This window comes from Achroia grisella, unplaced genomic scaffold (assembly GCF_030625045.1).
Source record: "Achroia grisella isolate CSIRO2021 unplaced genomic scaffold, CSIRO_AGI_Agris_v1 utg1174, whole genome shotgun sequence".
Classification (NCBI taxonomy): Eukaryota; Metazoa; Arthropoda; class Insecta; order Lepidoptera; family Pyralidae; genus Achroia; species Achroia grisella.
The window spans coordinates 982,052-1,007,665 of NW_026712590.1; the positions used below are offsets into that span (position 1 = coordinate 982,052).

The 25,614-nt window shown below is 31.5% G+C and overlaps 1 protein-coding gene across 1 annotated transcript; it reads left to right on the forward strand.

Annotated features, from left to right (window-relative positions):
- Nucleotides 1-455: 455 nt before the first annotated feature.
- Nucleotides 456-4,072, forward strand: LOC131851944 (homeobox protein Hox-B2a-like). Its single transcript, XM_059202506.1, has 6 exons — nt 456-583; nt 1,291-1,415; nt 1,963-2,005; nt 2,414-2,537; nt 2,961-3,102; nt 3,390-4,072. Exons 1-6 carry the CDS (start codon nt 456-458, stop codon nt 4,070-4,072), a joined length of 1,245 nt encoding a protein of 414 aa, XP_059058489.1.
- Nucleotides 4,073-25,614: the final 21,542 nt, after the last annotated feature.

Here is a 25,614-nt window from a genome sequence, read left to right on the forward strand (position 1 = left end):
ACTGTATCTATTGCTAAAACCTACGTTAAAATTCGCTGCGTAGTTTATAAGATCTAAGCGAACAGACAGCGGAAGCGACTTCATTTTATACTATGTAAAGATATTATTGTATATTAAAATGCCTAGGTGGCTTTATAAGTACTGTCTACTCTAATACTACAAAATATTATATACTCGTAGAACGTTAAGACATAAGTTGTTGTTGTTCTGACGCTAACTGACCTGACCTCATCCTCATCTTATCATCCTCCACTGGTACCTGGCCAGCTTAAATGCAGGCGAGTGAACCATTATCACCCATTAAAAAAACTGTTTTATTCTCTACGCCGTTGACAGCTGAAAAAGCCTTTGACTTTTCCACCTGGGATAACAGCCGTGAAGGTTAAATTTGAAGAAGGACAATTAATACAGACGTCGGTGGATATATAAGAACACTCTTGAAATAACATTTCAGGATGGAGGAATCTTTGGACGGGAGGGAAGTTGGAGCTACTACGTCTGGCTTCGATTCGGCGACCATACTGAATGATGACGTATCACCAACCACTAGTTTCTGTTACAACATACCAAATCTTTTTAATGGGTAATACGATACTTTGATTTTGTTTAGTTGCGACCTCTATTTCTGAAGCCTTATATATAGTAACACAAACTGAATTCAGCCGCTCCATAAGTCCGTCCGCGGGTTTGGAGTGTCTTTAGTTCAGTGAAGTTATAAAGGTCAGCTGCGGCCAACAGCATTAGAATAGTTCGAAATAAAAATTAAGTTTATGCGTACAGTGAATTTATACAAACCGAATTATCTTGTCAGCCTAGAATTTAATAAACGAAAAAAATACATATATTTAGATATACAATGCAAAAAAGTCGTCTTTATAGGTCTATTAGTCTCAACTATTTCAACTGCCAAACTGATAGCTCTGTAAGCTGCATTTCAATTGTAGCCTGCAGATAGGCAGTGAAATTACGGGATAAGAGGCCCATGCCTCTCTCTCATTTCACTACCTACAATTTAGTCTCCAGAATAGCAACGCATTAGTCATCACGGATGTCAAATGATAACGTGATATCCATAGCAGTAGTGCTATGAATATCACAGCATAGCAGCATACCCGCTTATCAGGTGGCCTGTCAGGTTGTTTGTCATTACGATTACATATAGCAAAAAAAGTTCTTTTATATATGAGGAAAACTTTTTTATAATGTATGTTTGTTTATTGTACGAATTCATTAGAACCTATCTACTTACTAAATATTTTAACATACCTAAATCTTTTTATTCGTATACAGTTTAGGACCAGCTTCAGTTTTATGTGAACGGACAGACACCGACGAGAGTTATATAACCACTGAACCCTCGGAAGAAGCAGAACACCAACAGTTTGAGGATGATGAAGAATATTCACCGAAATCAAGTTAGTCATTGTTTTCATATTTAATTAAGAAGCAACTTTGGAAAATCCACTGTAAAGATTTTACTTTAAAATCTAATTTCAAAAATATGTTATTTTTCGTATTGTACTAAGTGTGCGATCTGTAAATACTTAATAAAAAATATCTACATATTAATATAAAACTAACAATAACATAAAACACAATACATCTCTAAACTTAGCTAAAGTATTAAAGTAGGTACCTAATATACTATAGCTTATATTATTATTCCAGACCTACCGTAAAAAGAGTGCATTAGCTAACATTAGGATTAAAATCGGTTGATAAGATATTTCTTATATATATCCAATAGCATGTACCTTCACAGTAAACTCGGGGAACACCTTATCACAATAACAGTATTGCTTACTAGATACTTGTGTCTATGTCTTTTTCTACGGTACATATAATGTTAATGTCTGTATAACCAACTAATCTTTGTATTTTTAAAGCAATATTTATCGAGCTATGTCTATAAGATTGTTGATGATTACAAAAAAACTTATCAAATGTCTACCAATATTTTAGGTACTAAAAGCGACTTACCGAAGAGGAAACAAAGAAGGTATAGGTAAGTAATTGTTACATGAATTCATAGATTTCTTTAGAAGCAGTGATGTAAGAGGCATGATACCTTAAGCATTAGGTTTTTTTACAATATAGAATGATGCATGTGTCCACGATAACGGTAATCAATGAATTGATACTAGTAGTATAGGCAATAGTAGACAAACCATTGATTTTGGTTTACAATAATAGCTCTCAGTAACGACCGAAATGAAATAAGTAGGTAAAGTAAGATAATAATTATTATTTTGTTTATTGAAATTGACCTTATATGTACATTCCAAAACGGATACTAAGGATTAAAGCATGATCCTCTTGGAAACAGAATGGTATCCTTCTATTTTTTAGCTTATCTGTTTGTACGTTTCCAATATACAAGTTAGTGTAATTTAATATAATTACATTGTTTTAGGACAACATTTTCAAATGTACAGTTGGAGCAACTGGAGGCTGCCTTCCACAAGACCCATTATCCTGATGTCTTCTTCAGAGAAGAACTTGCCATGAGAATTGATCTGACTGAGGCCAGAGTTCAGGTAATAATAAAAATACAATAAATGTATTATTCTTTACAATATCGTGGAAGTCTCTCGGACATGTAGACTTGGTGAAGAATTACAATCTTCAATTATCTACCGGCATTTTGACATAAGATTTGATTTCTAATGTCACATCCCATTCTCTTTCCGTAAGAGAAAGATATTGATTTACTATTGCATAGATAGCCAGACGGTTATCAATGCAATATATAGCTGTAGAATTTGAATTCCACTTTTCTTTTTCTTACACTTGGACGTACTTTGTTTTTCACTCAATTTTACTTAAGAATTCTAATAACATATTTACTCCATTATCACACTTCTCATATGAGTATAGTAAATTCCGTTTTGGTTAGAATTCGATTTTCGTATCTTGGAGTTTTACTATCTGGGCTATACTTGCTTTCATTTCAATTTCAGGTATGGTTCCAAAACCGGAGGGCTAAATGGCGTAAACAACAGAAATTAGGATCTGATACCTATCCCCCGCGGGGTCGGTCTCCTGACGAAAGATCTCCATCTGCATTGGCGCTTGAGATGAGAGATTTCATCACTATACCTGGTTGGTTTGTGCATTGTATATCTAAAGAAGAATAAAGGCTAATTATTCTAATTGTCGTAAATTGAGGACAATGTTTTACACACTATTGGCATTACCTTGTATCTATTGAGAATTATAACTTATAACTAAAAAGTTGTAATTGTTCTAGGTCGCGTCATAATTCATATCTTTTAGTATGTTTATGCTTTCCATTTCACTGTAATAAAATCTAAAGTGACTAAGTAAGTATTGATAAGATTTATTAAAATCTTTATCATTATTATTCTTGATATATTTATTATTTACAGTATCGTCTACACAAATGATAAATATATCTGAGACCACACAAAACAGTTATGCGAAGAAACAAGCTGCACCGGCCATCCATATACAAGCGCTACCAACTAAACAAAACCCACAAGGTGACTTCCCCTCATTTTCCATACCCCTTCAATACAATTTTGGCACATTCAAGAAAATTGGAGAAGAAGTTCAACTTGATTTAGAGACTACTGAGGCCGTGCAGCAACCACCATGGGATTCAAGAATGATACCAAACTTTAATCTATTGAACTTAAAGCCTTTAATAGAACCAAGAGATAATATTGAAATAACTGAACTGAAATATGATGTAAAGAATGAAAGCCGTGTAAATTTTAATGAAATAGCAAACTCAAGTTTACAAGCAGCTACTATAGAAACTGTAGATATTTTATGTAAGGAAACGGTAAATGAGGGTCAAACTATATCACCAGATTTTGGTATAGAAAGATATCAGAGTTATCACAATGAAAATGAGAAAAGGTTTAGGGATTCTAGTTTTGATGAAGCTATAATGGAAGACGGTAGAAACGAGTTTGTATGTGAAACTGATTTTTTGTGTAAAAACAATTTTGGAAAGGGTGAGGAGAAACGGAATGAGTTTGAAGATTGTCATCTACTAGATACTGACAGTGGTGTTGGAATTAGTAATTTTGAGAGTAATTTATAAAGACCAGAAATTCTATACAACTGTGCAAAATAATAAAGAAAAAAACTTGTTGTTTTATATTATCTATTAATAAAATAAATCATTTAAAGATAACGTCCTTAGATGGAAGGACTGTCTAAGCCATCTGCACATCATGGCTGTTGGGATGGACAGTCGACGAATAAAAAAGAAACGAATATAAGCGTATAATAAATAATTTAGTTTCTAGAAATTAAAATAAAATAAAATGTGCAGCTCACTAAAAATTATAATGAGTAAAAATTTAGAAAAGTTTTGGAATGGTTTATATTTCATTATAAATATAATTAGTGAATAAAATTATGTAGTTTAATTATTAATGATAGATGCTACCCGCAACTTTGATCTCTTTTTTGGACAAAAAGGAGTCTATGTCCGTTATCCTGAAGTCATCTATTTATCTAAATGTCATATTTAATTAAAATCCGTTCAGCCGTTTAAACGGTAAAGAGACCGATAGACAGACACTTTCACATTTATAACATTAGCTGTAGGTACTTACATTTACTAATGTGGAGAACATTAGTCATTGTTATAATCTTTCCAAAAATACTGTTATATTTTTAATAATCTTTATCATTCTTATTTAATGTCAATGCAGATATAAACGCTTTTATCATATCTACTTATTATTCTGTATGTATTGTATTTTTTTAACCTGTGATATTTGATTAGTTACAGTTGGGAAACCTACCGAAGCATTGACCTACTCCCAATCAGCATAATGCTATATTATAGGAACTCCAAACCGTAATTTTAAATTACATTAAAAAAGGACGAGGTTCTCAATTTATGTTTATTTTTAGATATAATTAGAATTTGTTCCTACAGGAAGGATTTGACAATTCTTTTTATTTGAGATCTGGTGCCATTCATATGATCCCATATAAGTTTGATCAATATCTGAGCAGTTCTTTTTGAATTATCTTTGAAATAATCTATGTTTGAAACCTACCTATAAATAATTTGTATGGGAAAATGGAACTCTTGTCTTTTAGTTCTTTCCTTGGAATTTTTTAATATTTTTTCACCTTTTGAAGTTTTATTGAGATTAACAAATGTCAATTTAGTTTTAAATAGAGTTATTAATCATCATCATTATCAACGAACTGCTGGATATAGGTCTCTCCCAAGGCGCCCCACTTTGCGAAAAGGGCTGGAGATCGTCTTCAACCAGTAGCCCTACCTATATCGTCGCTCCACCTTGCTACGGGGCGTCCTACGCTACGTTTGCCAATAGATGTATTAATACCTCCACGATAAAAGCTGTATGTTATAGATTCAAACAACTCACATCTTATAATGTGTTGCATAATATAGAATAAACAAATACTACTTTTCCACTAGATTTACTTTGAAAAGAAATAATATTGCTATTGTGTTGGAATGTTGAATAACGCTTGTACAAAGAAAACAGATGAATATGTAAAATTAACTGCGTCGGGTTGCCCGTTGTTTGCACTGAGTACATTCAAGTATATTAAGCAAGTATTGTTATGAAAGTAGTTGTCTAGTATCCGACTAAAACTAGATTTCGCAACTGAATTTTTTTCCACGCACAAGCATAATCTGGAATCACCTTCCAGCAATGATGTTTCCGTAACGATACGATATTGAAAAGAGCTTATACCTTCTTAAAATGAAGACAACGCACGACTGGTGAAGATGAACTAAAAACTTGTTTCTCCCCAAAGTTAAAAAAAAACTGAAGTCGAAGAAGAATGGATTTTTTTTAATTTAGAAAACCAACAGTAAAGGTTTCAATCTAGTATAATGGCGTAACATAAATGTATGTCATGTTAATCAATGCCATATAGTAAATTCCTTCAGAGAACAAGAAAACAAATGTCTACTCGGCATATGGAATGGTGCATCTGCCAACAACAGTATACGCTGGTGAGTTCTTCAAAGATAATGATTCGTGCACCTGTCTACGCCAACGATATACCTTGGCTGGGCACTAGTATACGCACGAAACCAGGTCAGTTAGTTGTTAAAGATATCCAAGAAGGATCGCGTGGTGTTTTCTTCTTATCTTGGTAGTTTCAGGCCGGACATTAGTTAACATTTGAGTGACAATATTAACAAATTCTTTCACAAATATCAGTATCCCGTCACTATCAAATAGTGAGGACGAGACACCTAAATATCTGTACCAGGTAGTTATTTGCCATAAAATTATTCATGTTAATACCCGTTAATAGTATAAATAATGTACTACAAGTAGTTAAAATTATCCATCGAATTGTATCAACTAGGAAAAAAATTAATCTAATTAATTAATTGATAACCTGTGGGAAGACAACACATATTTTCACGGAACAAGCAAAGCAAGAAATAAACGAATGGACTGAATAAACAAAATGCAAAAAAAAGGCATGGACCTTCAGTTTATAGACAATAAAGGCGTAACTTATAAAAAAAACAAGGTAAAAACACGAAGGCTTCCATAGGAGACCGCGTGGAGCTAGACCTGATAGGGAACGTTGCTAGACAACTAATATACGTTATTAAGAATCCCTTCGCCCCATATGAGAACTGCTAGTCTTATAGCTTCATTTTCATACGATTTCTATTGGAAATCAAATCCGGGGAGGTTAACAGTAATGCGGTGTAAAATGTTACAGGTTACGCTACCGTCCGACGGTATAGTAGAATGGTGTCGCGTATTTATAGATTCCTAAAATAAACATCGTATTGTGTAAATCAATACGGCTCATAACGTAGTGGTGTATTTGGTAATCGGTTATTACTGTAGTTTAGAATAGAATAGAAAATCATTTATTCAAATAAACTTACATTGAAGCACTTTTGAATTGTCATAACATTTTTTTTTAATCTACCGCTCATTCAGAATGCTGTCTCATCACAAGAAGAACAAGCAAGAAACTTGTGTGTTGCTCTTTTGAATAATTTATTCTTACTTACAATTTAAGTTTGTGTGAATACAAACTACCGATTAGCACTAATTCAATAAAATAATAAAATAGAAAAAACATTCAATACACATTTAGATTGTATGGTATTTAATAATAATGATAACCCTGGACAATACACGCAGAGCCATCTTGTTCCAAGCTAAGCTAAAATAAGCTTGTGTTATATACTAGGTAACTTTTGGAAATACTTACTTAACTTAAACACTTGTAAATACACACAATATTAGATATATCTGACGGCCTCGGTGGTCTAGCGGTTTAGCACACCGCCCTACTACCGATGGTCGCGGGTTCGATTCCTCGCATGGCACAAACATTTGTATTCATGAGTATGATTGTTTGTATCGGTCTGGGTGTTTTCTATGTATGATATATGTATATGTATTTACAAAAAAAATATCTATGTACAAATTTGTATCAGTTGTCTAGTACCCAAAACACAAGCTTTAGCTAGCTTAAGTTGGGTCTAGATGGCGATGTGTGAATTGTCCTGAGATTATATTATCATAATTATTAGATATACCTACGTCTAATTATTTCTTGGTATTACACAGGTATTATTAAATAATAGAAAAGTATTAGTAGGTACTAGTCTAGTAATTACTATTTTTACTTTATCACCCTCAAGCATCGATAATAACCCTAACGAAGGTCTTTTTATAGTTTTTCTGAAAACTGATGAGTTACAGCGAGGGTTGTGTTGATAGCGATCTATTGCATGCGTCATGTAATGATTTAGTTGCAGTTCTTACTTTCATGCCTTCTAAATGATAAATTGGTTAGAAATAACTATTTTTAGTGTATAAAAAGAAAAAAACTATATTATTGCAGGGAATTAGCAATTACGATTTTATAAACTCGTTTTTTATAAACGAGTAACGTAAAGTACTAAACTAATGTTAAAAAAATTAAGTACTGTACAATAATTGCAGGCTTGCGAAATCGGGGCACGTCGTTAGTATTAATATTAGAAAAAAACTGAAATAAAAGTAGATAGTAACAACAATAATTTCTTTATTGATTATTTATTATTTGAATGGTTTTAAAAAATAGATATCATTATTTATAAAAACGAAACGGTTGTTATAGTAGATACCTAGAAAGTATTACGATACATCCTCAACGGCGATCGGATCGGACCACCAAGCATGACGCAAGAAGGTGCGCTACCGAGAAAGACACCTGCGATGAGTCAGTATTTCAATTCCCGCATTTTAGAATTAAATTTAGTTTTTCTCTATTTTTTTTTATTCTTCCGCCAGCGACTTCATCGGTCTGGGTGTTGGTGTTTGGGTTTCTATGTATGATATATATGTATTTACAAAAAAAATATCTATGTACAAATTTGTATCAGTTGTCTATAACTTAAGTTGGGTCTAGATATATTACGAAATTACAAACTCGTTAAACATTACCAATATAAAACATATAACACATCGTCAGTAGGGGACCAGTACCCAAAGTAGAGGGGCATGGGATTCTAAGTAAGAAGCCACAGGGTCCATTGCTATCAATGAAAGAGATTTCGATTGATGATGATTCGCCATGATGGCTAACTGACCGTATATTATGGTCATCTCATCACCATCCCCTTGTTTCACCCGCGTATACCGTTCTTACAAGCGGGTGGTTTTATATTCCTCCAGAAAGAGCAGAGTACCAACAGGTGAATTAAGAGAGGAATCTCCTCATAACGCGATCGGTACCAAGAGCCAACGCCTTTGATACTGTCTAGTTGGAGCCCCTTGAGATATTGATTAGGACTCTCGCTATAAGATTATCAATTATCTTGACAATTATCGTTGCTAGTTAGTAAACGTATTACATAATAATTCTAAGAAATAGAAATAATATTACAAAATACTATACGGCTGTTAGATAATATGGGGTGGGCAGTAGCGTTGTCAATTTGGATATTAAGAATTGTTGTTTGTTCAAATCTGGCCGACACCTAAAAACTTTCTCAATTTACATTGTTGACTAGCTCTGTGGTGATGGCAACGCCAATAACAAACCAAATAAATCTCAGAGACGAGTGCACAGTCTCCTCGTGCCAAGTTATATTAATAATACTCAAAGTATATTTCACTCGATAGTAGACAATAAAATTATTCTACAAACAAAGCAAACGTTAATTTAATATTAAAACTTTAGAGCGAGTTAATTAATCTGGAAGTTTAAAATCAAACTAATTGTTAATAGTCATTATAAACATGTCAGTTAAATAGGAGGCCTATAATTCTAAAATTTAAAAGCGAATTATCCTCAATTTAAACTCCGCGAAAGCAAATTAACTATTTAAACGGAACCTTATCTAAATCTGCGACCGAGGGTGACCGTCGGTCATTACAGTTGATGTAAACACCCTCTGTCTCGGGGCCTTTAGGGCGACCATATACGAGCCACTTTGACATATTACTCTAATTAAATAGATAAAACTAGCATTTGTCTAAACTAATATTGACGACCTCGTTGGTCTAGCGGTTTAGCATACCGCTTTACTTTCAATGGACGCGGATTCGATTTCTCGTACAGTGCAAACATTTATAGTCATGAATATGATTGTCTGTATCCGTCTGGTTGTTTTATTATATTATATTATATTATATTATATTATATTATATTATATTATATTATATTATATTATATTATATTATATTATATTATATTATATTATATTATATTATATTATATTATATTATATTATATTATATTATATTATGTATGTATTTACAAAAAATATACATCAAGTATTTGTATTACAACTAGCAGACTCAGTCAAGTGTTGCTATGGCTAAGGTTCTTGAATAAAATAATATTGCGAATATAAATTGAGATGTATGCTATCCTATTTTTCAAGTTCTACTTACCGTAGGACTAGATGATGCCATAATAATTGTCTAGTGTTATTTAAAAAAAATTATAAAGAAGAATAATTTTGTTTTTTTGTAAGTCAATATGATAAATGAATAAATTTATATGCGGTCGAAGTGGGAGCGAGAGGTATACCAGTGAAATCTCTACAATCTTCTAAAAGATTTCACATACGTTTTTGTTAGATCTAAATCCAAATTGTATAAGTTCCATGACAAACATATAAAGAACTTTCATATGTAATGTAGAATGTAGTTATGATAACGATAACTCGTCTAAATAGGTTCCAATCCCCAAAATTATGCATGTGTGATGTGTGTTTAATACAAAAATCGTTGTTGTGTTGTAACTGTGTGGTTTACATGTACAACATTCGGTACTCGGTGAAAAATAGAAGTTTTAAAACTCCGCTACTTATAATAAGGCTAGTTTCTTTTAACAATCACGCTACTAAAGTGAGGGACACACCGAGAATATTTACTTATAAATGTTATTAAACTCACGAGTGCGCTGTAGTTGTTATCCCGGATAGAGTTTTCCGACGTACTGTCAACTGTCAACGAACATGCTAAATATAACACCTGACTCTAACAACAGGGGCAAGCCTACTGTCATCTCTCCGATTACTTTAGTTCGTTATCAGTGTGTCCATATCAGAAGAGTCAGTTAGAAATATTTACTTATTTCAGTAAACAATATTGTTTTTTCGAAGAAATGAGGCAGGAAGTACAATGTTTAAGTAAAACTAATTTACTGCTTTATAACTGTTAATTAAAATTTAGAGATTAGTTGTTTTGTTGGATAATGAACTGATTTAACAGAAACGGGCAAATTTTTTTTGAGTAAATAATGAATAATGTATAATTTCTATTTTTTTTTTAAGAAAGACAAGAAATACCTGTCGTTGTTTTTTTTACCAAATGTAAAAGAGCCCTTTTCAATTACTTTATTCCTAGTTTTCACAATCTACAACACATTTAATAAATATCATCGACATCTCGGTGTGCCCACAACTTTCATACAAGTCACCCAACACCTATGCGTGTCGACTGTGCATTCAACAACGTCACGTGACTTCCATGAAAATAATAATAACAGACCTACACAATGGTACTGGTCTTTTTTTATGTTGAGGATACAGGTTGGCCTTTGTTATCGAAACGTCGGAGTAATCTCTAATAACAAACAAGGTAACGGCCCACCTGACGGTAAGCGGTATCACGATATCACATAATCGTATGATATCCGTGATACACAGAAGTTGGCATTTCAGAGTACTAAGATATTATGCATGACATCCGTGATACTAATGTTCTGTCGTTTATATAATAACTGTAGGTAATTTTTTAATTTTTAAGGTTACTAATTGAAGGTAAGAAAGAAGAAACCCCTCCTTCCTTCAGTCGTCGTATTACCTGTCAGGAATACCTCATGTAAAATATTTTTTCAAGTTAATAAAATATGTTTTGGGTAAAATATGGTAATTTGTTCGGGATAGTGGTTATTAATAACTAAGGGATCTATAGGGTTGAAATGTCTGGGAGCCGTCTGGAAATCTTATGATACTATTGCTTTCTAAACTGAAAAAGTTTTAATAACTCTTTATTACTATTTATTTTATACGTCTATCTATAGAACACACATCTAATGTTTATAGAATTAAAAAATATATAAATAAATATTAGTATTTTTAACTTCATTCTTTTATCTATAATTCAAGCTTTTATCTGTGGAGTTCTTGCCACTTCCCATAAGCTTATGTTTTATTTTCTGTTATTCTTTTTATATGTTGACATAATACGACTCCAAATTTCTCCTTATAGTGCTTGTCTTCACGTAAGTTGTAAGACTTTTTCTGTGGTTATAACTGAGTTTTGACCTTCCTCTTTCCTCCTTTCCTTACCTTCTATGCTTCCTTCAATAATACTTCATTATGAAGTTTTCATTTAATACACCTAAATACTAAAAATAGGTCTGTTCCTTAAAAAATAAATTACATGTCAACTTGGAGGTATAATTAAAAATTCAACTAAGTATACAATTTAACACAATTTAGATGGATTCTGACCGCCATATTTATCAGACTTCATGCAGTCTGTGAAAATTTTGAAAAATTTATATAGTATAAAATTAAGTCGCTTCGGCTGTCTGTTCGCTTAGATCTTTTAAAGTACGCAACGGGTTTTAATAGTTATTAGCCTTAGATAGTTCATTCAAGAGGAAAAAATTTGTGTATAATACCTGTACATAATTTCGTAGCCGAGCCTAGTAGCTAGGTTACTATAAAATAAAAGAACTTTAGTTGCCATCAAAATTTATACATATCAATGGTGAACACCATTGGCTTGGATCATATATTTTATTGTATGTATATTTCAAATGTAAACGTCATATTAGTATTTCTTTATTTTCATATAAGAGATTTACAGATTCACGCATTTACAGTTCATTAAAAAAATAACAACACTAATCTGTGTTATAACCTCGTATTCACTTAACGTTCTCTTTTTTTGTTATTAAGCTCCTAATTGACGAAACTTTTAGTCTTCAAGCTTTTAATTATACTTATAAATTAAATTATTTAGTTAATGTTTTTATTTCTGATCCGCCTGTTAATTTCGGAGATTAACGCATTCAAATAAACGAGTTCTCTAGTATTAGTTACATTGTTATATATAATGAAAAGTAATAAACCAACACCATAGAAAAAAACCTGTACTAATATTCTGCTTTGTGAAACTTCAAAACACAGGCTTAAATAAACTAACTAATATACCGCGCTTCTGCCTATCCTCATGGGACTCGGCATGAAGTTACGAACATTGTTATAACTTGCTTGTAGAATATATTTGTTGTCCAGATTATTATAACAATATCGTTTATATTATTTTCATACCTGTTGCATTGTATACCAATACTATTTCTCTTCTTTTCTTTATATCAATCATGCAAGGCCATGCTCCTTGTAAGGCCTATTACTAATAAGGCGCTTCAATAATAACTTATAGATAATGTATTAAAAGGAGCATATGGGAACTTTAAAAATGTAATATCTATTTGAATATTAATTATTGTTTTATAACTTACGAGGTGTGTGGTTACAGAGATGTTTTAGGTAACTTGAATGGTATAAAGCAGTTGACAGCCTCTGTGGTCTAGCGGTTTAGCATACCGTCTTACGTTCAATGGTCGCAAATTCGATTCGTACATTCAATCATTGTATTAATGAGTATCATTGTTTGTATTGGTCGGGGTGATATGTGTATTATGTATTTACAAAAATGTTAGTGTGTTACTACTGACCTTGGCCTAATCTCAAGTAATATATGAATTATTCTGTAAAAAAAATGAAAGCCAGACCACCTGATGGAAATGGAAGGATCAGATAACCGTAACATCTCTTATCTGTTATCATTATGAGATTTAATGGCTGCTGCAGGAGTTGTTACCATTAAGAGTTTTAACAGCGAATGAAACATTCAAGGCTATGCCAAGGTCAATTACTAAAAAAGGCATCTCTTCCATAGTGACTTATTGATAATATAATATATGGAGCAGAGATGGATCGATATTATGTTTATAAACATAATATCCATGTGAGTATTAAATGTATATTGTATTTTTATGTTCATATTCATTATTACAATTTTTAATTGTTGATGTTTCTGTGGACCAAATCTATTAGTTTATAATTACATTTCTCGTACAAAATATCTCTGCATTGTAGGAAATAAAGGACTCATTTCACACAAAAGTCAACTTTGACTCGGTATGTAAATTACGGCTTAATGAACACAAGCGATATAAAGTACGTAACAATACCCTTTTTACTGTAAATATAATTTGGGTAAGCTTTTTTATTACCCGCGGACATACGGTAATGATAATAACTTTTATAATTTCTAAATCCATACTAATATTATAAAGAGAAAGCGGGTTTTGTGTTAAGGAATATTGTTGTAGAAATGATGATAATTTGAATGAAAAGATGGCAATTTGAAAAATTCTTTCACAGTTTAAAATATATCTACTCTGGCATAATGCCAGAGTGACATAATCTGTATTATTATATTAACAAGTGTTAATACATTTCAAAATTAATACAATGACGAGCATACATAGCGAAAATATAAATCAAGTATTTTTTTTAATAGATATACAAACTATACTGTTGTACAATTATTAGTGTTTTGTTACATATATCTTTTATTAATATTTAAAAAGAATAGATCATAACGAAAAAACACGATAGTTTATAGAAAAAAAAACAAAAATTGTTGTAGATTTATGTTTTTTTTAATATGGGTAAAATATTTCTTTAATTAAATCTTCATTGAAATATAACTCGTGAGTCACTTTAAATTAAGGTCAATTTTATTGCACAGCAATTGAAAACAAGTGACCCAGACAGCGAGCATTGATATCGAGTTCAACCTCATGAACTGATTATTTAATTTAGAAGTTATTTGATAAAAGATTAATAAAAACATATCCTATAAAATTTCTTTGAAAATTTCTTAGTCGCGATTAATTTACAAACAGTATCATGTCGTTGAACTATCGTACTCTTAGTACTACTATAGTATTTTTAAAACAAACTAGTTTTGTTCATTGTTGTAATAAAAATATATAAAAGGTATTTCCTTAGAGATTTCCATTTTTACAACTGACTTGTCACCTTTGAATAGACGATACAATAAAACTATTTAACCAATCTGAAAACATTCTTTTGTTTTCTAATGCTAAATTCAAGAATATTTTCATCTTCTTGAATTTAGTATTCGCCAAAATGATTAAGTAACGTAACCCGTTATTGATTGTTAGAACTATTTAAATCTGTATTGGAAAATAACTGGCCTACTTTATTTTTAAATTCGTTTGAGAGCATTATGCAATTCACTGATACGCTTATACTGATCGTCCATACTATACTATATACTATTATAAATACGAAAGTGTATCTGTCTGTTTGACACCTATTCACTATGAATCCACTAAAAATAAAATATTAAGCGTCATCATCTAAATAAATAAATTTTATTATAGAGATAGATATACTAAATACTAAATATTTTTTTATGTAAATATATATTATACATAGAAAACACCCAGACCGATACAAACAATCGTACTCATGAATACAAATGTTTGTACCATACGAGGAAGCGAACCCGCGACCATCGGAAGTAAGACGTTGTGCTAAACTGCTAGGCTACTGAGGTCGTCAAATATAAGTATATAAAGTACAATGTTTCACCAAAGAAATAGAAAAGTCAGCGTAAATCGAAAAATATACTACTTGAATTGTTTACGTAGACGCAATCATAGGCGTATCACATATACAAATGGTAGAAGAAAATAATTTCAATACATTGAAATTCTTTTCTTTTAACATTTGCGGAAATAATTGATCTTATGAAAACAGAAATGCATTGAAATCGACCTAATTTAGATGCTACGACGGTACAGACAGACAGGCAAATGCTTCAATCTTGTAAGGCTCTTGTTTTTAGGTCGGCGGTTATATAACTTGTAACTAACTTGACCTATTTTCTCTAAATAAACGGTACTCTGCGGTGACAGCTCGGTTTCTGTAAATGCAAGTCCAGAACGATCATATTTCTGTTACAAATCATCTTTTAAACGATAATTTGTACCTTCTTCATCTATTACACATCATATGCTTAATACTGCATATAAAATATTTGAAACTAAACTTTAATGCTAAATCTTTAAAGTGTGTTTTGTAAAATTTGAGATTTTAAAGTTTATATACACAGTTAATTTATTAAGCGCGCGATATAATGAAATGGTAAAACGTTACAAAGTGAAAACTGTCAGTTTGTTTTTAAATGTTTTACTTAAAAATGGCAGCTCAGGCATGATTTAACGATTCTATTATATGTAAAGATTTATGATGTACTATACAATTCATATATATTTAAGTATATTAAATTTGCAGTTGTAGTAGTTTATAAACAATATGGTAAGTAACAAATAGTAAATAAACCTTCCGTGAATTCTAACAAGCATTAGATGAGGCCTGGGCTCAAGGACATGACCTCAGCACCAACCTTTCTTGGGCCCCATTAAAAATGAAAACCCTATTAGGAGCACGAACTCGCGGCAAACTACTGAACCAATTTTCGTGAAACTTTACATGATGACCCTTTGATATTACGGCCCAAAGACGTTTAGAAGTGGAATGAATAACTTCATGTTGTTTCAAGTATTGTTCAGATCAACAATTTTCCGAATGTCAACGTATTTTAACTTGAAAAAACTCTGACAAAGTTTCGGGGAAACTTATTTGTTATGACTCTGCCTATTTGTAATGGAACTCTTTGAAGTTGAAAAAATATAATAATTGTTTAGGGCACAGAATAAAGTATCATGAAATAGAGAAAAAGAAATATAATCAACGTCTTTGTGATAGACTCGATCCATTGGCTTGATATTGGCAAGACATTGCATCTCTGTGTATTTTCTACCGCATATATTGTGTTCTGAGGAACTGTTCGGATTACCAGCTGCTGAATTTCACCATCGCACTGCTCGCCAGAAACTAAAATCTTGATCATCTAGATGAATGACGGTCGTCCATTTTGCGTTTTTCGATAAACTTTTTGGCACGCACAACCATATATACCTTCAAGAAAAGTACATTATCCTTCTTAAAAGGCCGGTGCTCATATGCGGCAGAAATCACTAACTATCAGGTGAGCCGAAAGCTCGTTTGTTCCCTGTACTTTAAAAAAGCATAAACCAAATTCATGATGATTTTAAATTAGGTGTGCAGTATATAGAGAGTAAGAGAGACAGAAGGCGAAAGGAAATTCTTTAGTTATAGGTACTACAATATATATACACATATTAAAATTTTGCTTCAGAATGTTTGTTGGAGATAAACTCCGAAACTATATGATCAATTTTTATGATACAAAAACATTTTTATATAGCGTAACTCAAACTTAAGTGTAATTTAGGGCAAATTAAAAAAATGCATCAAATTCGTTTCATGTTAAAAAATAAAAATTAGTCGAATACAGGACCTCCTCCTTTATTGAAGTCGGTTACAAAGTAGGTTACTTTTGCTTCAAGAAGTGACGATCAATATTTTTTTTTATTTAATATAATAAAGAATGGGCAAAGTTATATGTAGTATAGTATATATATATATATTAATATGGCCTGCTATACTGTCGTTGCTACGTGATACTGGGTAGCAAATCGTAACGAGAAGTTAATAATGATTACCTATATATATATCACTGTAACTCTTAGAGTTATAATGAAACATTTATATAAAAACGAAGTAAAAATATAAATGAATTAATTAATAGTTTTATTTATTATGCAGGCAAATATGGTAAATATTTATTTACATTTTTACATGCCACAATCGTGATGCGCCTGAATCTGAGATGCAAAAACTTTACAAAATAAATTTTGTATAATTATATATAATTTATAGAAATAGTATAACGAAGTAGTGATATTTGAAAATTTTAAATATAAAAAAATGTAAAAAAAATACATCGCTACTAATAAATTTATAGTGAATTACGAGAACCACTAAGTCATAACGAAATGTAACGTACAGTAATAATAAAATATATATATATATTTTTCAGATATCCAGAATAAAACTTACATTTTTATAATACTATGAAATTATTGTAAAACAAATAAATGATTTTAATAGAGTTTTAATCGGAATGTGACAATTTCGCTGTTTTATTAGTTTACAAACTGTGGGACACTAAACATAATATTACAAATATTTGGTTTTGATATACGAATATGTCTCTTACAATTAACCATATAAGAACCATTATTAACCCGCGGTACATAACAATTACATCGTAATCGAATTCGGACATTTGTATACGCACATACACATAAACTATTTTATACACCTCAGTTTTGTATGCAGGTAGAAAAATAACTCTTGCCACACTCACATTAAGTTGAAAATAGTTTAATCTAATTTTGAGATATGTAACCTACTGGTTTGAGGGACAACTTGCATTTGCGTTTCCAAAGTACAATCTTACCGTGTGAAAATTATTCGCATCTACATTAAAAAATAGACTTTATAAACGGACAATTAGAAATGAGAAAATTGAACGTAAAAGCCAAGTCTCTTGAGATGTTCTGCTTTTGAAGTAGTGGCCACGGCCGTGGGCTCAAAGGGGTGCAAGCGGGTGTAAGGGGGAGTATTGGGGCAGCTAAAGCCTTTCCAGGTCTACTACTACGTTAGTATCATCGCGGCGGTCGAGAGACAAGCACGGATGGCGCGCAAAGGATCGCGCGTGCGCTTTTTGATTTTTTTTAAACCGTAATATCATGCATACCGTCGACAATAGTTTATTTTTTATTGCTTATTAAAATTATTTTGTGTGCCAGTGTTATGTTGTCTGTGTATGTGTGTTGGATTAAATGGAACGAAGTTTAATAGATACGAATCGAGGTACGAGTAGCTAATGCCGGGTGAATGTATGACCTACTTGCTCATGATAACCTGGTAACTTGCAATTTCTACAATTAACTATCAACAAAAAGTTTTTATTTGCTCTCGAAAAAAAGGTGCTCGAATAGAGGCTTGTTGAATTTAAAAATAAACGTGTCCTGTCGGAAAGCGCGGGAAACCACATACGGGCGGGTTAAATGGCGGGAACACTGTACAGGTATCAACAAAGTACGCGCAACATTCTCTCTTATTAAAATTTCAAGTAGAATTTAAAATGGAAATTGTACTGTAATCCTGCAAGCAACGGAATGTTGCGGGGAAATTGAGAATTAAAATATTAACCAAGTACTTGTAATAATAACTTTCACATAAGAAGAACGTCTTATTAATTTTAAACTTCCACGAACTTCGTAGCGCAATATTAAATGATATGATCAACACATTCATTGAAATATAGCTACGGATTCTACTCTTGATGACTTCCTTGTATTGTAACCATAAGAAATTATTGTTAATGTGTAAGGTAATATTGTATATAATATTAATATTGTTAATATTTTCTTATACCTTCACGACTGTTATTTCAGTTGGTGGTAGTCAGAGGTGTTAAATGTCGGCATTATGGTAACCACAACTAGTGTCATACAATTCGCAGTACAGAATATACCCCATATAGAATCAAACGGGACAGACGGAAAACCTACCGTCGCCGTCTCTCGGATTTAGATATTTAAGTTAATCATAATTACGATTTCAATCATTTACACCCCTTGTGACTAGCGAACGAAAAGGTCCCAAGTCATTTGTGTTCTTCTACTTGTAATATATTTCAGTTCATTACTCTTAGTAATTAGGGACCATATGAAATCAGGATAACTACTTTTGCCTGTTACATTATTTTGTTGTTACTATCCACCCTTTTTTCGTTAATTCTTTAAATATAACACAAACTTTAGTTTCTTTCCCATCAGCTCGCCAATTCTTTGTACTAAGAAATTTAGACAATTTAGTTTTTCAACAGTTCTTACAGCTGATTCGATTACAGAGCAAATCTACAAGTACAGCCGACTCCATAGCTAGTTTTGAGTCGACTTTCAGCTCTAATATGTAACAACCAATATCCAATTACTTTGCCAGTTACCAGTAACACGCACTGGTTAAGAACTTGTGTCTTCTGCTTAACAATTGTTTCGCCTAAAATGCTTTAGTTCTGTTATGGATCCTACAATGGTTTCAATCAAAAGGCCCTTAAACATACACCAGGCTCACAAGTCCGGGAATTGCTTGGACTTCCCTCTCTGCCATACGATGGGCCCGGGACCAATTGTAAGAAGTTTGTCTTATACCAAAACTATAAGCATGTATTCTCCATAGCCCCTTAAACGGCCTGAAGTTTCCTGTATAAAAAGTATAAATAGTAAATCAAAATAAAAGTATACCGGTCAGTTACTTTCATGTTCTAATTCTGAGGTCATTTAGATATGAAGACCTGACGCAAACCTTCAATAATTTAGATTTACTCAAGACTTTAGACTTGAGAAATTTATGAAGTTCCCATACAAACTGTCATTCCGATTGAATTTGACCAATTTATATTTTATTTTCAATATAATTGTATTACGGCTACTCGACGGTAAGTAGTAGTAAGTTGAATTGATGATTAAGTGAATTATAGTCCAAAATTCAACATAATCAATTCAGTGGTTTAGAAATAAAGCGTAGCGAAAACTAAAACTCACTTTTGCAATTATAATATTAGTATATTAGCTGAGACACTTCTGCGTATTGATAATTATAGGACAAACTTAGTGCCTGATATGTACTGTACGTTAAAGTAATACAATAGAATGTCTTATAGGACCTACAATCAGTATGTGTTTCCAGGTATTAAAAGTTTCATATTAAATATTTAGACGTTTGAAAATTTACCAAGTAAGAACAATTTCTTGTTTCTAAGTTTCTTAACTAAAAATACATTTATTTATATACATAAAAGATATGTAAGAAAATAATAATAAATTAATGGGGACTTTATCTGCTTTATAGAACCCAATACAATAATTATTAGAATATTTCTTTGTTTTTCTGTGGGTTTGGGCATTATTGAAAACAACTTAACCGATTCAGGTGCAATTTTCACAACTATATTGTGATAAAATTTACTTAAATGTTTATGTTTATTTTATTCCAATCGGTTATAAATAAAAAAAGTTATGCAGGTACAAAGGCGCGTGTTTGGCTAGCGATAATAAATTAATATTTTTTGTGACAAGCTAACATATCAATCTCAAATAAGAGATCTTGTCCCACTCCCGCAGGATCTTAAAATATATTTTCCTAATTATTTGTTACTAATTTATTTATATTTAAATTTAAAATTATTATTCCTTGTTACTAATTTCTAATCACTTTCGGTCTAAATGCAAATATTAAACGGTCTCGATGGAATACTTCCGACGATTGCGAGTTCGATTCCTTGCACAATAAATATTTGTATTCCTGAGAATGATTATTTCTATAGATCTCGGTGTTTTCTATGTATACTATGTGTATTAGTATTTACAAAAAAATGTACATAAGTAAGTCTATCAATTGTTTAATATCCATATCATATGGCGTTCTGTGAATTGTCCTGAGTAATTATTATTAACTTCTTAGCCTTCTCGGCTCTTATTTAACTCTCTTTTGTATATATTAATATACATTATCTGTTTGAAATTAGAATAACCAATATTTGACTACATGTATAGATAAAGAAAGCAAAACTTTTTCCATATCACCTACAACCCTTTCGCGCCATTTCAATTTCTTTTACACACTGTATATTTTTATTATACTCGACATTTTTACGATAAAAAGGAACGCCGAGATGTAGTAGGTGAAACATAAATGTCGCATCTAAACGTCTACGAGACTTCGTAGCTATGTGCTACGGAGCTTTGGTGCTACGGCCTACGGAGCGGTTGTCTATGCTATCTTTATTACACCACTTTTATCTGTTACAAACTGTAAAACCGTGCACAGTAGATTGTTAAGTTGTTCAAGTTTGGGTACAAAATTTGAATGTATCATAAAATCATCGTAATTAACTTTGTAAACTCGAAAAGATATTGATTAGTCTGTTACACTCTCGCGTTTTAACGGCTTAATCAATAATCATGAAGCTTTATCGCGAATCTTTTATGGTCAGCCGAAAGAAGTTACAGTTCGAAATTATTAACTGAAAATTCTACATGTACATATTTTCACTTGAATAGAATATTTAGAGCTGAAGAACAGAGTTTTAAGAGACTTTAAAAATGAATTTCTCATCAAAACTGCATTATTTATTTTATAAAACTTTACAATTTAGAAGCTATGAAATTTCTATATTTCTATTATAGCGTTCCTGTATTATTTTTTCATAGGTATTTCATTTATCGAGCAGCTATATGACTATGACTTTTTGATGAAACAAAATATAAAATTATAAAGAAATAAAGACCGCATGGTAAATAAATAAATATTTGTTTGAAAATAGATACAAAAAAAAGAATTTCGACCGTGTCCTAACTTATCGGAGATATGTTGGTGGTACAAGTTTTTTACAGTAAGTAAGTACTGCGTGATCTATCCTCCCATGGGCGAACTAAAGTCTATCTTACAGCCTTATATCACTATTAAGGGAGTTCCTTACTTTCTCACCAATTTTGTAAAGGTCTGTCCACACGTGTTTTCCTGTTAAGACAAATAATCTATAGTAATATTAAAGAAAAAGTCAAAAAGTCATGAATAAAATTCATAACCATGCTTCATCAGTTTTGAAATATTTTTAGTCCACTCTATTCAAGTATAATATAAAGACTAGTATAACATCACCAATTAGTTTCAAAAATAACAGTCAATTTAGAATTATAAAAATAAGTATTTTCAAAAACGTTAACTTAAATAATAAGTATTTATTGTAAGTATAATTAAAAGAGAGAAAGTTTCAAATTAATTCAGAAGGTCAGTAAAAAATTCATTGTAACGATTTTTATGCACTTTCCAACGTATTGTGTTTCTTGTTTTATTATTATACCTAATTCTATTTTATTACCAGTATTTTGTATATATATTTCTGTATCTGTATATATCAAATATAAAAAACGTTCCAAAATTATTTTTTAAATAAAATCTAAAATTGTAATTGTATTTTTTACACAAGTAATTATAAAAAAGAAAATTATACTTCACAATAGTGATATCACTAATATACACAGTATTAAGCCTAGGTGGTATCAGTTTAGTACCTAGACTTGCTCCGATAGTCGCGGGATCGAACCTCGCACGGTACAAACATTTGTATTCATGATTATGATTGCTTGTATCCGCCTGGATGTTATCTATGTATGTATGTATGTATTTACAAAAAAGTCTTTGTATCAGTTGTCTAGTATCTGTTAATTAGATTGAGACTAGATGGCGCTGTGTGATATCCTGAAATATTATTATCAACTCATTTATTCTCCTCAATTTTACAACCCAATATGCGATCGTAAAAATTACTCATCAATCGGATCAAACCCGATGTTACCCGAAAGTAATTAAAATAAAGGTTATATGCCGCCGAGTGGTGTGTCACGGGGTGGAAATCCAATCAAAAACTGATTAGTACACATCACCTACTGCCTCAGACATGCTGACGTTGTTTTTTCTTATAATTATCTTGCCCCTTCATGTGTTCGTGGTTTATATACACATAACGTATTAGGTCTTTTAATTACTCAATTGATTTAAAAAAAAGTTAAAAAAGTTAAGTTCCACTATAGTTATTTTTTGTTTGTATTTTACCGATTATTGTACCGAGTGTGGATTTCGATGATTACAATATTTTGTTTGTTATAGAATAAATAGACAAACATAATAATCCTAATAGGCCTAACGTTTTAATTACGAGTACCAACGCATATATAAATTTAAATTGTTGTTCATGTAGTCAGCAAGAAATTGCTTTGAACAATAAGGCCGGCTTTTTGTTACCACATTTTTGTTTTAAATATGCTATTTTTTTTATATTATATTAGTAGTATTATTATTATTAAATTGATTGTATTTACAACCAACTTTTAAAAAAGGAGGAGGTAAATCCTTGTTATTTAGAAGTTAGCACTTTATATATAGTTCCGAAATGAAATTTTCGATATATGATGAGAAATTTTTGAGTTATTCTTAATAATGAGATTGAAATCGGTTTGTTGGAGTTTAAACAGATAATAAATACATAGATACATGTTTTTTGTAAATACATACATATTATACCGTGCGATGAATCGAACCCGCGACATCGGACGTAAAGCGGTATGCTAAACCGCTAGACCACCGATCACAATGAATAATATGTAAACGACATGATATAAACAAACAAGCAAAATATAATTGTAATGTTCCCCTTTCTGAAGTCAGTTGATAAGGTACAAAGTCAACGTAATATCAACATATAGTTGAAATCCTTGACTGCACAAAATGGATAAATTGGAAAATGGCGTCTTTGTTTCTGGGAAGCCGGAAGACACACATCCACTATGTGATTGACAGGTCGCTATTGGTATTCACTGGGTTATATATTCTTGTTTATTTACGACATTAATGGAAATACTTGTTTTGTTTGTGTAACACACCCAAAATCGAATATATATTATGTATAATATGTAGATATCAATTTGTTCTTTTAGTTTTAGTTTGGTTTGCTATAATTACATAACGTATCTGATAATGTATGCGCAATAAAATGATACCATCAAATTTATTTTGACGACCGATTTTTTTAAATAATAAAATATATTTTTTATTGTATCTGTATCCACCACTCCACAATGCCCTTCAGTCACTCAAAGGTTGACTGGAAGAAATCCCTCTTTTGGGATAAGTCCGCCATTTTTTTTTAGTCATATGTGTCTGTTAATATTTTGTATAATAAAGAATTACAAATAAACAATATAATTGTATTTTGACGGCCTCGATGGTCTTTTTGTTTAGTACACCACTTTACTCGCGGTCACAGGTTTGATTCCTCGCACAATACAAACATTTATAATCATGAGTATATGATGGATTGTATTGATCTGGGTATTTTTTATTTATATTATGTATGTATTTACAAAAAAAATATCTAAGTAGTTATACATCTATCTAATACCCATAACACAAACTCTGCTTACCTTGAAACTATATTGTGCTTTGTGAACTGTTCAGGGATATTATTATTAACCGAGGCAAACTTTGCACAAAGTCGTCTGCGTGGCTCACATGATAACGTGATATCCATATGATATGACATGATATGATAACAGCAATACGCTGTTCAAGAATTATATTATTATCTTGTTATAAATATATAACTATAGTAATGATTATTTATTAAAATCCGCGACTTTATGAATCAATTCCATTCGGGAATCTCAAAATGTGGTAACATTTTTATTAAAAATATTCTGTATAAAATTTCAGGCACAGCTTTACATAAAAATTATAGTGGAATTAAGAGTATATTTTTTTGAGGTTGGTTGAAAAGTAATACAATTTCGATGTGACTATAAACCTTTTGTATTTTTAACGAAATAATTGATTGGGTACACTTACATTTTCCGCTCTGTTTAATGTTTGCGCACATGAATTTCCCACTGACTCGGGGCGCGTCATTTTCAGAATCATTTCGAAATATTTAAAGAGAGAGAAAGTGTAGGAATTATTTAACACGTTAATTTATATTATAATTGAATACGATTTTATTGTCTTTAAATCCATACTCATATTATAAATGTAAAAGTCTGTCATTCTGTCTGTTTGCCACTGTTTAACATAAATAGCTGAAAGCATTTTGTGATTACAAATAGTATCACGAGGACGGACATAGGCTGTCTTTCATCTTAAAAAGCAAACGAAGTCACGTGGATTTTTAAATTTTTTTATTGAGGGTTTTCGGCTCTTTTTCGGTGCAAAGACTTATAGCACTGCGACCTGCTTTGTGCTCGCTGTGAAATGGATATTCTTAGGAACTATGGTTTTTATCTCCTGAGGATAAAGTACAGGTTACAACCACATAGTTTATGTAGTGACGTTTGCTCTTCAGTTTGGCAAAATCTGGAATATAGTTGTTAAGTCGCGTGAAAACGCTAACGTAATCATATATCGTTACGCCTTTTGTCCCAGATGGGACAGTTATTGTCCATTCTAAATCGTTATAGAACACAACATTTTATATATCTAACCTAATTTCG

Coding starts and splice junctions, on each gene's coding strand:
- LOC131851944 (XM_059202506.1), top strand. CDS start 456: ATGGAGGAATCTTTGGACGGGAGGGAAGTTGGAGCTACTACGTCTGGC. Junction 584..1,290: donor ATACCAAATCTTTTTAATGG/GTAATACGATAC, acceptor ATTCGTATACAG/TTTAGGACCAGCTTCAGTTT. Junction 2,538..2,960: donor TGACTGAGGCCAGAGTTCAG/GTAATAATAAAA, acceptor TTTCAATTTCAG/GTATGGTTCCAAAACCGGAG.